Source organism: Pundamilia nyererei, unplaced genomic scaffold (assembly GCF_000239375.1).
Source record: "Pundamilia nyererei isolate P.nyererei 1_Seehausen unplaced genomic scaffold, PunNye1.0 scaffold00381, whole genome shotgun sequence".
Lineage (NCBI taxonomy): Eukaryota > Metazoa > Chordata > Actinopteri > Cichliformes > Cichlidae > Pundamilia > Pundamilia nyererei.
In genome coordinates, this window is record NW_005187782.1 from 263,891 (window position 1) to 280,517 (window position 16,627).

The 16,627-nt window shown below is 37.8% G+C and overlaps 2 protein-coding genes across 3 annotated transcripts in view; one reads left to right on the top strand and one right to left on the bottom strand.

Annotated features, from left to right (window-relative positions):
- The first annotated feature begins 525 nt into the window (after positions 1 to 525).
- Positions 526 to 2,269, top strand: LOC102195585 (protein starmaker-like). Of its 2 annotated transcripts, XM_005752795.1 has the most exons (3): positions 526 to 825; positions 931 to 1,292; positions 2,207 to 2,269. In XM_005752795.1, exons 1-3 carry the CDS (start codon positions 699 to 701, stop codon positions 2,222 to 2,224), a joined length of 507 nt encoding a protein of 168 aa, XP_005752852.1. In that variant the 5' UTR covers positions 526 to 698; the 3' UTR covers positions 2,225 to 2,269. The 2 variants fall into 2 exon arrangements, with proteins under 2 accessions (XP_005752852.1, XP_005752851.1); XM_005752794.1 differs by lacking the exon at positions 2,207 to 2,269 and having other exon boundaries at positions 931 to 1,385.
- A 6,648-nt stretch (positions 2,270 to 8,917) lies between these two features.
- LOC102197653 (uncharacterized) overlaps positions 8,918 to 16,627 on the bottom strand; it is a 17,361-nt gene continuing 9,651 nt past the window's right edge. The window contains exons 9-10 of the mRNA XM_005752801.1: positions 10,952 to 11,011; positions 8,918 to 8,986 (exon numbers count right to left, since the gene is read on the bottom strand). Of these exons, the coding sequence (XP_005752858.1) occupies positions 8,918 to 8,986; positions 10,952 to 11,011 (129 nt within the window). The remainder of the gene's footprint in view (positions 8,987 to 10,951; positions 11,012 to 16,627) is intronic.

A 16,627-nucleotide genomic window follows, 5' to 3' on the forward strand; every position in this document is an offset into this window, starting at 1 on the left:
GTATAGTTTTGTCTTACACTGTGTGGTAGGACTTGAGTTCGAGCTTTTCTGTATGAATGGTATGCTTTCTGAAAACTCAATAAAAACACTTTGATTATTATTCATAGCAAAAATTAGAAAAACACTGGAATAGGATAAAATGATAAGAATAAGATACTGTACATAATAGAATAGAATCAAATAATATACTGCATACAATAGAATAAAAATAGAATAAGCTTTCTTAACCATCTTTCCTGTTTTAGCTTTCTCTCAGTCTGGACATTATACTGTCTGTCATCAGCAGAATTCTCAGTAATCACTAGTGAACCACAGTAAAGTTTTGAGACAGTCTGTTAAGACTGTTTAAACTTGTAAATAACTGCTTACATTAAATTGATGAAAATGATTTTATGTTTTTTACTGGTTTCATCTAATTGAATTAATTTAGCCTTTCTTTCTTTTGGTGCTGGGGACGCTGTCATATTTTTACAACTACTTTTAGTAAGTAAGTAGGTTTTTAAGTTGAGCGTGTAGTGTTGACTGTTGACTGTGTATCTGCTCCTGCTGAGCACAGTGTTCTGTAGCCAAACTCTTGAAACTAGACTGGTGTGAATGACATACGATGTGGCTGAAAACTACATGCTCTCGACTGAAACATAAATGAGAAGTAGTTTTTATGGATAAACTGATCAAATTTTCTCTTCCTAGTGTCTTTGATGATGCTGGTGTCCTCGGTATCTGTTGGAGTCCTGCTGCTGCTCCTGCTGCTGCCATTAGTGATGTGGCTGCTGTGCAGAAGACCACGAGCAACCAAGCAGCCTGGAATCCTCGTCCAAAGTCAAAGTGTGTGCTCACCAGGACACACAATTATAAATAATTATTCATCACATTGTTTACATGTTCATACATATTACAAATTTGCATTGTTTTCCCTTACTTGTGTTTCAGTGTCTGTCAGAGTCAGGCATAATTATATCAATGCAGATGAAGAGGATGATGAGGAGGACTATGTGAATGTTGATGCAGTGGAAACTAATGAAAAAAGCAAAGAAGTTGCAGTACTGGATGAAGAAGCGAGTGATGATTATGATGACCCAGTGAGTGATGAAGATCATGATTATGAGGAAGTGAGCCCAAATGACAATTACAACAAGCCCAAGGAGGCCTGTGTGAGCGTAGACGGTCACAGGGAAGATGAAGGGGAAACTAGTGATGAAGAAGACAACTATGAGAACATATCCTCACCATCATTAGGTGTGGATAATGATAAGGAAGAGGAAACTAGTGATGAAGAGAACGACTATGAGAATGTATCCTTACCATCAACAGTTCATTATCATTTATAATGACCTGAACTTCATAAACATCCGAAATACAACCACATAAAAAATGTTCATAAGGCTACGTCCACACGTACCTGGCTGACGCTGGGTATTTTTGAAAACGCTGATTTTTCTATGCGTTTGCACCTTTCGTCCACACGTAAACGCCGTTTTCGGTCATTGAAAACTGAGATTTTTAAAAACTCCTGCCAGGGTGGATATTTTCAAAAACTCGGTTTTTGCTATTACGTGTGGACGAGATAAACAGAGAAAACGCAGCGTCAAAGGTGTGCGCCTTTTTTGACGTCACACTGTGCGCCACGTTATTGTTTCAGTGAAATGAATTTCTACAATGGCGGATTTAGACAAAATGTTACTGTTAATTTTACTCTCTGCAGTGCTTAAATGCTTACATATACACACACACAGTTACTGTCCCTCCACACATACGACTCAGTTCTCCTTCTATGCGCCATCTTTGTTTACTCTTTCCCGCCCAGGCTTATTGACTTCTGATTGGCCAACATTTCTACACAGATAGGAATATAGCGCCACCTGCTACACTGGCATGTTTATAGAAGCGTTTCACTTCGTTTTTGGCTTTATGTGTGGACGGGATTTTTTTATAAACGAAAACAGAAAATCTTCGTTTTCAAAAATACCCGTGTACGTGTGGACGTAGCCTAAGTGTTGACAATAAATGATGGCAAGATTGGTCAGCTTGAGATTTCACAGTAAGCTGCAGTAACACCAGAGGAATATATTTTATTTCAAGCCAACATGAAAATAATCACAGGAACGTTTTTAAACATTCATTATTAACCTATTACATTTATATACATATTTACCACTGAATAATTGCTCGATGATGTCTTTTTCCATAACTTCTCTTTTGGGTTTAGTGTTCTATGAGTCATTGAGTCGGGAACCATTTAGAGCAGAGACAGGCAGAGTTTAAAGAAGCAGAAGGACTTGTATGTTTATTTTTGCTGCAAGAGAATGATCAATAAAGTTCTGCTCAGCACCTGAATTGAATAATGCAAGAGTGTATTTACTGTAATCTTTGCGGGTACCAAGAGTCTGGGCATCATGGTGAGTGCTTGGAAGGATTCAAAATGTGGACTAAGGAATTACCAGCATTTATTTACAGTCCCGGCAATTCACACAGGGAAGTAACGAATTTGCAAACTATATCTCAAGAACAGCAGGTTATCCAGAAGGCCACTCATCCATGCCACAGGGATGGCCAGAGACAAATCCACCAAACTGACCCCAAAATACTCACAGTCCAAACACTCACTCAGCCCTCACACTCGATTCCTGTACAAACAGGAACAGAAGGTAAGTGGCAGCTTCAAGGCAAACAAAGAAGACAAATGATTAAATGTGGCAGAAACCAAGCTTCACTAACTGTTTAGTTAGCAGTCCGGCGTTGAATGACAGTCCTCCTCCAGCTTAAAGGAACCGGATGATGAGGCAAGTACCAAAGTCAACCCAAGTGCAGTCAGCCAGATGCTGGAGGAAGACACTGCAAAACAAAGTGTGGTTAGAGACAAAGAGAGAGAGAGAAGCGGGCAAGGCAGGAAACTGGAGGACCATGATACTGGGTAGGAATGAAATATCAGATTTTGCCAAGCAGCATCCCGACATCAGTGTGAGGCCTGTCTTAGAATTATCACTATATTTTTTATATCCCTTTTATTTATTAAACTTACACCTGATTATATTCTGATCAATAATAAGCAATTAAGCATCCTTAACTATCAGCAAAATCACATGTAAATCATGATTCTGTGTTCAACAAATACACCAAAAATAACACCATTTCATTCAGAGTTATGCATAGTATAGTATTTATTTATTGTCATTGTCAAGAACAATGAAATTGCGTTTGGGGCTTCCATACAACCCAAAAAAGAAGAAAATAATAAATACCCCTTAAAACCCAAGTGTACATATTTAACCCAGTGTGACTCCAATGCAATAGACAATCCTTAGCAATAACATGAGAACATGACAAGTAATGTTGGTAGAAATTCAGACAAAGACCTGAGAAACATGACAAAGTACAACAATGCAACCCATTCAATATTATTGTACTGTGAGATATGATATCAGATATGCATAATGATGGGCTGGTGACATATTTATTATCTTTCACATTCCTGCAGCCACACACACACTAATCTGCTAAGGTCAAAACTTGATTATGTCAGAATCTGGACATTGAAACCATTTTCACTACTGAAACTGTAAATGTGCAAAACTGGGAATAAAAGAGAAAATAAAGACTTAAAGAGACTTACAGCTTCTATTGTCATTGTGCGGTTTCTTGCACAGCGAAATTGGGTAGATGGACCACAAAGGTGCAAAAGTAAAGAAAACAATATACAATGAGGGAAAAAAAGCAATATATATGTATACATATATGTGAGTAACAATGTACATGGTGTATGCGTAGAAACATTGAAAGAGAAACATTGTGGGCTGCATACAAGGTCAGTTATACAATATAATAAATAAATAAGGGTGGAGTGGCTATGGTCAGTTAGGGTGGAGGTGGTAGTTCCAGTGAGACCAAAATATTGCACATACCAAAGATATTACACATGGGCCAAAAATATTGCACAGAACATGAAAAGACTGAGATATTGCACATGGGATGGCAGCAACATAGTTGATTAGAAGCGTCAGAGTGGATGTGTTGGAGAAGTCTGTTCACACTCTTAGTTTGCATTAAGAGTTCTGTCAGCCCACGGGAAGAAGCTGTTCTTTAGTTTAGTAATCTCAACTTTTTTCCAGAGGGCAGGATGTTGAAGAGGTGGTGGTTAGGGTGGAGGTAGTCCTTTATAATTCCCCTGGCTCTGGAGAGACATCTCGAGCTGGCAATGGAGTCCAGGGGGGACAGTGGACAGCCGATCACCTTCTCTGCAGTTTTGATGACCCTCTGTAGTCTCCTCTTGTCAGCTGTCGTGCAACCAGCGTACCACACAGATAGTGGCTCGGTAGAAGGACACTAGTAGGTCAGTCTGCAGCCTGTTCTATCTCCAAACCCTCAGGAAATGGAGGCGCTGCTGGGCTTTCTTCACTAGGGCTGATGTGTTTGTGGACCAAGATAGGTCCTCAGATACGTGGGTGCTGAGGAACTTAAAGGAGGCCACCCTCTCCTCAAATATGCTGCATTGCAGAAAAATGTGGGAAACTCTTCATTTCGCACAAATTTTCTGCCAGGAATCATGACCTTGCAAGACCATCCAAGGTAACTGTGCACTACAGGGATGCATTTGGCTCAACTCCTGTATATCTAACAGTGACATGGTTCGTAATTAAAAAAACCAAAAGAAAGCAGAGACATATATACTTCATATACAATGCCATGTAAGTGCAGCCTAGGACCATTCACAGATTATAATACAAAAATTAAATGGTATAATATAACATAAAACCACAGAAAACTGGCTAAATTTACATTTAAGTTAAGTTTTATTTCTCACTCAAATTCAAGTCTCTGCAGGCTGTGAATGATAAATTTGAAAAGCAGACTGAGGAACTCTTCAAGGTCATCTTCATCAACGCTAGCTCATCAGACTCACTGAAGAAAGTGATCACAAAACGTGGTGAGTTAAAGATAGAGAAAGAGATTCACTACTAATTCAATTAGGCATCTCTCTTAGATTTTTGATATGTTCCATGTCATTTGAAATCTACCACTGAGACGTCCATGTAGGTATGAACTCAGGAGGATGCGTTAGAACAGAGCTGTTAAAGGTCTCAGCTGTTTCTATTGAAATAACCCTAAATGGAAGCGATTACATTGAGATAATCTTTGCTCTTTTAAGTGATCCTGATACATTCACTGCCCAACACTTTCTAAATAAGACCTAATATGTGAATCTGGTCTGTGAAGATCAGGCCTCACATCTTCTTTGATGACCAGCAGAGACTTGTTGATACTGCATTGGGGTCCAGCACAGTGGCATTCCTGGTGCCCTCACCAAACTAACAATAATATGTCATAACGACGCAAAAATGTGAACTGAAATATGTCCCCATATTGGTCTAAATAACAAAAAATAAACACTTTTTAAAAAATCTCATCTGTTATTTTTGTATCTTTATAAAACATATTTGTATGTATTAAAGTTATCAAAAAATGTACTGCATGTTGGAGCTGCCATAGCAGACTGGGATTTCCTCACAGAGAAACAGTCTTTCAGGATGTAGATGTAAAGAAGAACCATAATATGTAACTATATCAGTCATTATGTAATTATGTCAAAAACATCTGAGTTTTGTATAGCACATGTTGAAATATAACAAATATGACTGTAGCACATTATGCTGCAAGGATTTATTAAAAAGCACCAAAATCTAGGAGGTATCATTGTTGTACCATCTTAGACAAGTAAATAATACTATCACACAAATCTCCTTAACCATTTAAAGTACTAACACTTTATATTATATAGCTGTTTTGTGAATTGGTGCTATATAAATTGAGTTATATAAAAGTTATATTCAAGTTCAAAATGAACTTCAAACTTTTGGCTGTCATTTTGATTCAAATGAATCAAAATGAAGTAAAAGTGTTTTCACTCACTCTCAGCAGAGGGCAGTGCAAGATAGTCAGAGTTTATGTGCCTCTTTCCCCTGTTCCCTTGACTATGGTGCTTTAATGCATTTCTACATTAATCCACAGAAACATTTATCAATGTAAAGCTGTTTTGAACCTACCTACAATAAGCTGTCTATTTTAAAGAGCTTGGAAAGAAAGCGAATGGACTTCATTTATTTTCATGAAGACAATTCACCTCTCATCCAAGAAGCTTCTGCAGTTCTAAAACAAGCTGAATAAGATTAAATGTTGAGGATGAACTGTCCTGCTGAGGTCTTGACCTTCTGTATGTCAGTCAGATGACTTGTTTCTACTAACAGTGATGAAATCCAGCACACCTCAGAGCTTCATTAGTGCATCCAAAGACTCAATATATTTTATAGTCATTCAATTGTTGACCAATTCCTGTGTGAAAGACCCTAAATCTGTAACATTATGAATTAACTAATGAGTCTCTGCATTTCACTGGTAAATATCTTAACAAGCGCATTGTGTATTTCATCCTTTACTCACATTATCATTATACAATAAATGTGTTCGTTTTTCAGAAAATCTAAATGTTATGATGATTTCAGGTGATTAAGTTTAGCGTTTACCCTTAATTATGTGTAACTGTCATCACATACATCAGCCACCATTCATGTCACACCCCTGGCTGAAAGGGAAAGACAAAATATATACACCTCACTGAAAAAAAATAAATGTATTTAAAAGTCAAGAATATCACCAGTTTGTCTGTAATTTGTGTAGTGTGTAAATGCGTGTGTAAACAAACAAAATTTAAATAATCCCAAATGACCTGGAAGAATAAGTGATAGAAACTGAGGTTGCTGAGGTCCATATATAGTCTCAGCTGAGTAACTAACCACGGTGACAAATATCGCTCTAAATACAAGTAGCCACCAAAACCTGGAAGAGGATATAGAGTTCTAAGAGCCATCACACATATTTATTCACAATAAAACAGGTTTTTGTGATGTTGTCCTGGGGGATGTCAACATGAAAAGTACACAGTAAAAATTAGCACAGACAGGTGTTCATCAAAAATGAAAGAAAAACATTGTAGAAGTGATTTGACCTGAGAAATTTTTAAATTTGTGTATGTAAAGAAAGCCAGTTTTAAAAAAAAGAAAAAAAAAGAAGAAAATACCCGTGTTATGTAAGCTTCGGATAAGATGGAATTAATAGCTAACACAAGAATGAGCCCACTCCTGCACCCTGATAAGTATGAAGGCTTAATTTGTTACCCAGATGATTTCAATGGGGCAAAATGTGCTTAAATTAAATCAGCCACTGTGACCATTGTTGCAGAGATCACAAAAACAAATATGGTTTTGTTTGGGATCTGGGGCTTTTGTTGGCTTTTTTCTAATAAAGTCTTGAAATAGGTGGAAGTAAAGGATTTGTAAATGATTTATTTAAAAAAGCAATTTTTTTTAGAAATAAAAAGTTCTTTCATGAGTGAAGCTGATAAAAAGCTGAAGGCAGTGGCACATCCAAATGTTCACTGTGTTTACAGAAAAGTGCCAACTTGGATTAATCAATGTGAAAAGAGAAAATGGGATGATCCACACAGTAATATGGGAACATGTATTATTTTCTTAATCAGCAAAGTAGTTTTGGTCTGTGCTGATATCTTTGGTAAAAGTGTTCTTGACTGATAAGTTGGGATTTAATGTGATAAACTTACAGTAGATAACACAATGTACCACTGGAAGACAGGAGGCACTGTTGATGAAAATGGGCCTGCGTAGTAGATATTCCAACCTCATTCCTGAGTTATGCTCAGTGTTACTATTGAGCATTTATATTTCTTTACCTGACTGATTAATTTTGTGTTACTCAACATCAAACTAACCTTTATTTTCTTCATAAAACAAGACATTTCTAACTTGATTCAAACTTTTGAGCTGTAGCGTAAATTGCAGTGAGAGTCCATGGTTATTGATTAAAGCAGATGATGTAGAGTATCAGTACAGGGACAGACTGTTAAAAAGTTATGAGCTGTCTTGCTGCAGAGAAAGTGGAGTCTATCATCCTTGAAATGCTGCCAAGACAGGCAGCTGGCAGGATTGAATGATGCTCTGCCTCTGTGCTCAAGTACAGACATAGGCTTTAAGCAACCATGAGCCACTGATAAGCGTGACAGATCAGTATTAATACGAATGCAAAAGTGGATTTGTTAAACATGAGCCACTGATAACAAAACGCCAAAAGTGGACTTGTCAGGGAGAGTTTTTCACCGCCATTGGAATAGTTCAGCTCAATTTTTGTTGAAATACAGAGCTAGAAAGTTGAGTCTTTGTTTCAAAATGCTGACAAAACCTTGATCAGATGCAGTCAGACACAAACAAACAGTATAAACTACTGCTCAAAAGATTGGACTCAGTTTGAAAAGTCCTTGTTTTTCATGATTAAAGTACAGTACAGCACATTTTTAGTAACAATTACTCCTGTTTTGAAAGGAATCACATTGTTCTACTCAATACACGTTTTTCATGTTAGATAATTCATATTTGACTACAAACATCTTTATACTGATTAGCAGAGCTGAAGGTTACTGTGCTGATTAAAGAAACATTACATTTGGTTAATTTAGGGACTGAAGCTTCAGATTTGTGGGTTAAATTGGACTGATAAGAGATCAAATTATCATGCACCCAGAATTTCTCTCCTTGTTTCATGGAAAATCTTTTTCCTTCTAGGGGTCCACCCTAGGGCAGAGTCCGAGAATTGGACACCGATCTTTCCTGCTGAGCTGCATCGCTTCATGGAGCAGGTAGTATTTAAGGACGCCTTGTGCCACAGAGCTTCACCAGACTCTTCACCTCTTCAGTGGTACTCAGATCTGCCTACTAGTGTTTATTTCTACTTCTAGTTATGTGGCAACTAGTTCTCTATTTGTTCCAGCTGGTCAGCTTAAGCAGATCGCGCTGGTCAAAGACCTCAAGCTATCTCCCCTTAATGGTTGTGAATGGATCATGGAACTCTGAGCCCTCTACCTGCCTGCCCGCTGGCCACTGATCCCTCCCTTTTTCGCTTTATACGGACTAACCCCTCTTAGCTCCTGAAATTTCACGGGAACAGTTAACCCAGATTATCTGAAACACCCCATCAATTCTCTATCACTCTCTCTACGCAAATCCCTCAGCCTAAGTCCTCTGACTTCTTGGTCACACTGCCTCTGAATAAAAAACAAACCTTTGTGATAGAACGGTCTGCCCAGTCTGAATTTCAGGTCCTGACTTCCTGCTATTGTGACATAAATTGTAGCGTCTGCCTTACAATATAAAGCGACCGTTGTTGTGATTTGGTGCTGTATAGATAAAACTGAAATGACTTGAATTTAAAAAAAAAGAAAAAAAAACTTCTCTGAGAATTACATTTTGTAAGAAGTGAAAACTATTCAATGTATGAAACTGATTTTTTTTTAAAAATGAAGGCTTTGAATATCTGGCTGTGCCAGTGTCAGGGCTGAATAGAAATAGTTAACCAAATTTGCTGTAATATAATATTAAATGAAGATTGTTGACAATAAATAAAAATATAAACAAAACAAAATATTTAAAAAAAAACAAAACTGTTTCTGAGCTCTTTGATTCCAATTTTTACTGATTGCATTGTTCTCACATAATATTAATGCTACAAATACAGGATGTAATGTTCACAGGGTGATGTTAGTACTTTGTTGTAAAGTGAAGAATGTGAATAATTCCTCCATTGTTTAAAGATTAAGTGTATACTCAGAAAACTGTGTAAGAACATAAACTTTATCTACTTTGCTGTCCTCATAATCCTCGTATAACTATCATTGCTGTCAGTACTCTCATGCTCACAGCAGGGTCCTGCTGGAAGAATTCCCAACACTATTGCATCTAAGTCAGACAATACATGCATTTCCCCACAGTTCCAAGAAATACTCTAAGCTACCAACTTTATACTAAGTGTGTGTGAACTACATTACTGTTTGTGTAGTACTTGATAGTAGTTCCAAAAAGATGGGAAGAAATGTTCCCAAAACGCACTATTTCTCTGTAAATTGAGGTGGAAGAAAAGCAAACTAGCTGCTGTTCTATCCTTTTAATTACTGCTCTTGAAAAAAAGTTTACAATTGGAAATAGAACATTTCAGCAAACAAAATCACTCAGTGCAGTTATCAAGAGATCCCTTCATAAAATCTGTTTCATAGATCAATTTAAACAAATAACAGCTCGTCCAACTTTGCTTCATGCTGCATTTTTTGTTGTATCATCTCAGTGTACTTTTTTCACCAACACACCACTCATCATGGAATTTCTTTTTCTTATGAAGTTGGTAAAAAGCTGTATAATATATAAACAAGGTGGAATTAAAACTGGTTTTGTCATATGAAAAGGGGCATGTGGCAGTAATGTGACACTGGAAAAAAAACATTTCACATACTTCCATATCTGCAGTTGAGTTTTTGGTGTCATCTGAGTTATCTTTGAAAGCATGCACATGCACTGGGAAGACATACATGAGTCTGTATTTTTTTTATAATAATGTTATCCCTTCATATAGCCTGTAAGAATTATTAAATTACCCACAATAATATAAATTGAGATGCAGATATGGAAGGAAATAAAGACTTTTTCAAATATGGCTTTTCAGCCCTGATATTTTCTCAACTTCTGAGAGAATATCACAGCTGTACATAATAAAAGTCCATCAGTGTTTTGGATGCTATTCCACAAGACAGCTGATTGAAAATGCCACACACAAATGTTCCAAAAGAACAGATGAAAACAGATTTAGTTTCACTGAGACGTTCAGTTGTCTCTCTGACTTGTACACAAAATCATGTCTTTTCCTTGTAACTGTGTATACAGTTAGCTGCGGTTTAAAACTTTGCACCGTAATACTTAATTTTAATATAAATGTATCATAATGAACACAATTAAAACACAATGATGAAAACAAGCTTGAGAAGAATAACAAGACTTCCAGTTTTGGCATAAAGCAAATATACGAGTTCTTCGTGATTTTTAGCTGATGAAACTCACCAACCAACCCACTGCTGCTCCAGCACCAGCCACAGCGGGACCAGCAGTAGCTGACATACCAGCTGCACCTGCAGCACCATTAGACAAAGAAAGTGATAAATACTTATGCTCTGTGCCTAATGACTAAATATCACTTCAGTCCTGCTGATATCACAGTGTACTCTATCATTATCATCATAAGAAGTCATAGCATGCACTGCTGTAAAGATGACAGCCAACTTTATCTATCCATGAACTGTATCATTATCATCATCATTATTCACAGTTATTGTTGTAATGATATCATTGATGATGTCATAGTTATGTTTATCATAATGACCATAATTATCATAATGATACAGCATAGTGTCATTATCTAATCTAAAATTATGATATTTTCATGAACTTTTTATTTTTGGATGTTGTTACAAGTTAAAATCCTAATGAAACATCAAATTATTAATTTACCTGCTGACTGCAAAACTTCCGGCTGCCACTCCTCCTCCATTAGCAGCTGCAGCAAATGACATCATGCCTGCAGCTATTCCAGCTGAGGTGAAACCAGCAGCTCCCAGAAGAGCAGGGGCAGCGACTACAGCACCTACTGCAGGAAGACAAGACATGGATCAGACCTGGATCAGCCTTCGATTCAAATGAGGTAAAGTTAAATAAACTGCTTACCTCAGGGGTGTCCAACTCCAGGTCTCAAGGGACAGTGTCATGTAGGTTTTAGCTCTCACCCTGGGTCAACACACCGGAATCACATGATTAGTTCATTACCAGGCCTCTGGAGAACTTCAAGACATGTTAAGCGCCTTGAGGCGACTTATGTTGTGATTTGGCGCTATATAAATAAAATTGAATTGAATTGAATTGAATGTTGAGGAGGTAATTTAGCCATTTTCATCAGCTGTGTTGGATCAAGGCCACCTCTAAAACCTGCAGGACACCGTCCCTCGAGGCGTGGAGTTGGACACCCCTGGCTTACCTGCTCCTGCAGCAGAGCACACAGCTGTCACTACAACCCAACATAAGAACACACATTACCATCTAACTGGGACCTAGTTCAGCTGTTTTTTATATAAGACAATCTCTATGCACAGGAACTCAAATGACTCACTGGGGTCCATGTCTTTATCTGCCCTGCGTCTGCCCTGAAATTGGTTGATTTTTATAGCAAGATAAGCCTCAGTTTTGTTACTGAGGAAAGTTTCCTTTCCTCAGTAGCAAAACTTTATGTTCAGAGCTGAACAACAGAGGGCGAGAGAGAGCAACACAAACTGTAGAGTGGTTTTAACTGGAACGTTTTTTCTGGCACAAAAATGCTCAGCTGTCATTAATGAAATACATGTTTTCAGACATGTTCTGGCAGACCATCAATGTGTTTAACATGTCTAAGATGATGAGATATCACTTTGTTATCAGTCCATAATGATTCAGTGAAAAACAAAAATCATTTGTATCATGTGTGACACTCAAAGTGTGTGATCAATTTGTGTTTTCACTTCAAGCCTTGGTGATCACTTTCAATTTCTGCCAGTTATAACAAGCAAAATATGTCATACTTGGGATCCAATTATGTAAAAGCAATGATATATGTATGTATCTGTTATCTGAAAAATATATATGTGAATATAATAATAAAAATAACCAGAACACAACTTCAAAATGCTTTTCATTATTAGGGCTTTATTCAAAGTTGCACAATTTGACCGTGTTCATGTGTTTTGTAATAAAACACCACAGCGATACCAGCTCTCAGCCAAGCTTGACGCTGATATGATTGCAACTGTTTCCAGTTGGCAGCAGTAGATATATCATTTATTATTTCTTTTTTTAAATTCTAATTTCAATAATTAGCGTACACTCGCAGCTGTACTCACATAGACTCATTATTCCACTCAGGGAGCGGAGCCTAAGACTGGACTGTGCCTCTTATACAAGTAGGAGGGTCACCAGTTATTTTGTGGAAAACAAAACTCCTGGAGTGGGTGTCATGTGAAATAAATAAACTTTGTAAAGTAAATAAACTTTCTTTAGTAATGATGGAACAAGTGAGTGATTTTGAGGTTGCATCTCACGGGGAAGGCAAAGAAACAAACCTAAAGCCAAGGAAGTAAGAATAAACACAAGCAGAAAACCACGAATGACAATAATCCACGAATATTAACCAATAAACACCAAACCCTGGGTCCGTGATGCAATACCATGACAGATTTATAACAAGTCCCCAAACAAATACAGATAAAGCATAAGAAGCACATTACCAACAAGTGGAAAGTGCAATAATATGATCCATTATGTCTGAGTGAGAGGTCAAACAAGAAAAAAATATCTGAATGGCAATTTCGTGTTTTTGTTTACTGTGTACTGTGATGGATTAAAAGAGCAGTGTGTGACTGGTGCACAATGTGGCACAATGGCTGTGGCTTAAAGGTCAAAGTTATGTTACATCAAGTGCAGCACAGATTCATATAAATTTTACCTGATGATTCTGAGATTCCTTCTCTTCCACCTTCATACCTGCTGTATAGTGTCTAATAATAGGACAGCATTAACAGTGCACAGTCAGTGTCTTAAAAAAACCCAAAACACACTGCACCAAAAATTGGTTCACGCCAAGGATCGGGTCCCCCGACACAAACAGAGTAACATAGTGTACGCTGTTAAGTGCCAGGAGGATTGCCAGGATTTATACATCGGGGAAACCAAACAACCTCTGGCTAAGCGGATGGCACAACACAGAAGAGTGTTGTGGACGTTTTCCATTAAATAAAGCTGGGGAAGGCTGGGGAAACCTGCAGTCAGCTGAGACTGAAGAAGTCACTTGGATGAGTGACGAAACATTTCTCTCTGAAAACGCTACGTCCAGATGAACAGAATCAACTTTTGGAGATGTGTCTAGAAACGAGCAAATTTGCCGAACAAAATGTACAAGTGAGTCATGTTTGAAGGAAAAAAAAGTTTCTACAACTGCCTGTGAGGGGTGCAACAGGCCAACCACCAAAGAGTCAATTCTGCAAAAGTACATTAACACAAAAGACTTAAAACAAAATATCAATAAATAAATTATCAATCTCTGTGTTTTACAAACCTCATCAGCCAGTGTATTTCTACTAATATCTGGGCTGGCTTGTTGCCTGCTGGTGCTTTTTTCTAGCCTGTACCCTCTTTCTTGCCTTTACAGAGTGATCACGGAGATTCTTCCACAGTCTGTAACACACTGATTCTTTCTTTCCCAGTGTCGCTGAAATCTCTCCGTGAATTCATTGACATTTGAGAGTCCTTGTGCTCTCGCATTTATGTGTCATACAGATGCCTGTACAGACGGACCGTGGTTTTCCCTCGAATACGTCCATAGTGGCAATTGTGCCAAGTTACAAAACTCAAGAGGTGCATGAACAGCCAAGGTAACACCAAAATGGCGGCACATGCCGTTGTGTTCTTAATGTTAACATTACCTTCATTTCTGAAGCAAGTACAGTTTTGACATGGAACTGCTTTTTTTTATTATTTATGCATCTGTGTGCTCTGTAAATTTTCATTCGTCAGACATTAACTGACTACCAAGAACTGACCTAAGCAGCGACTCCGGGCCGAGCACATATTTCAAACAGCAGTCTGAGCTCATCCTTTAAGCAGTGATGAGGCCCTGTAACCCGAAACAAGACAGACTCTAACATTTCCACACTGTGTGTATGTGAGCGCTGTTTGTGAACACAACAAAGAGCATGTGTCATATGTATTTGTGGCTTTTTAGGACTGTAATGCCTTCATGTGATTGGCTCAAACAGTGAACAAGAATGAATGTGATTGGTTGAAAACAGCTGGCTCATTGTGGTATTTACCACATCCTCTTGGAACAGTTTGCTGATACAAAACACCAGAAGCTTATCTTGATGTCTGTTATTGCTGTGAAAAGTTTAATGCACCTCAAAGTGTCAGCAAATAAATATTGTTTGCATTCAGCTGACTGGCTTTACTTGAAGCATTATGGTTTGGATGAACTGGACTGCACTGGGGATTCATGGTGAAGCCACCAAATCTGGACTAAAGAAAAAAGTTCACAAGGAACAACAACGCATATGAAATAACCTAAGTCAGCTGTGAGTCATCAGCACTGCTGCATGAATAAAGAAGTGTGTCAGTTAGGTAGAGGATGCCAGGATCAGAAACAAAAAGAGAGACTCCAGATAGCTGCTGTGTCTGCATCTCTAAATGACTAAGATATGATTACACCACCCAGCTCGACCAGGTTATTATTCACAAGTTTGTCAAAACATCCAAATTAAGATTGCCCAGGGTTTTAAATGTGTGAGAATGTGCAATAACATCCAGGTGAAATTACATATTCTGTAGGAAATTTATTAGAAAAGGTGTTTACTCGCTATCTATAGTTTTACATAAATAACAAAATGAAATTTATAGTTTGCTTTTGAAAAGTGTTTGAGTATCAAGGGACAGTGTATAATACTTTGCATGTATACAGTATATTTACAGTATGTTTTTTATATGGACAAAGTCATAATACTGGAAAATATAAAATATGATGTATGCATCTAAAATTAATTGCAATATCAGTTCAAAATAGAGGCGTCCCAGACCCAAGTCCACCATCAAGAATAACATACAGTGCAAAGCATTAAAATATAAATCATCAAAAATCTAAAAGTTATCAGGGAAGGTTGTTTCAAAGAACATTTGCACTCTTTTAAACACATATCCTGGAATTATTACTAATAATTAATGTGAAGACCCACACTGATGCTTTAGTGACATCATAGAAAACAGTTTGCAAACAGTTTGTTGAAGTTGAGCTTTTCACTGTTGACTATCATATCTAAAAGGCTTCTTACAACAAACTTAGGTTAGCCAGCTAATATTTTTACAGTACATAGACAATATTTGACTAGTTTAAATTCAGATCTGGTTTTAATGTTGGAGAAAATGTACAGTATCTCACAAAAGTGAGTACGCCCTGCACATTATTGAAAAAATGTTGTATCTTTTCATGGGACAACACTGAAGATGTGACACCTTGATAGAATGTAATGTAGTCAGTGTACAGCTTGTATAACATTGTAAATTTGCTGTCAGCTCAAAATAGCTCAACATACAGCCATTAACGTCTAAACTGCTGGCAACAAAAGTGAGTACACCTGTAGGTGAAAATGTCCAAGCTGTGCCCAAGGTGTCAATATTTTGCGTGGCAACGATTATTTTTTGTTCTGAGTGAAATCTGTCCTGTTAAACTGCCGTATGGTCTTTTTCCAATGTGCTGCAGCTCAGTTTCAGGGTGTTGGCACCCTTCTTATAGCTTAGGCCATCTTTATGTAGAGCAATAATTCTATTTTGCAGATCCTTTGCCATGTTAGACTTCCAGTGAACAGTATGAGAGTGTGTGAGAGAAATAACACCAAATTCAACACAACTGTTCCCCATTTGCACCTGAGACCTTGTAACACTAATGAGTCACATGACACCAGGGAGGGAAAATGGCTAATTGGGCACAATTTGGACATTTTCACTTGGAGGTGTACTCACTTTTGTTGCCAGCAGTTTAGGCAATAATGGCTGTAAGTTATTTAGAGGGGACAGCAAATTTAAAGAATGTCTCGGACTCCTGGACCATCAGCACCGGCTCCCCTCAGGGCTGTGTTCTTTCTCCTCTGCTCTTCTCCCTGTACACCAACTGCTGCACCTCC

Excerpts from the sequence above, each read along its gene's own strand:
- LOC102195585 (XM_005752794.1), top strand. The coding sequence starts at position 699 with ATGATGCTGGTGTCCTCGGTATCTGTTGGAGTCCTGCTGCTGCTCCTG. Across the intron at positions 826-930 it reads AATCCTCGTCCAAAGTCAAA|TGTCTGTCAGAGTCAGGCAT; the intron begins GTGTGTGCTCAC and ends CTTGTGTTTCAG.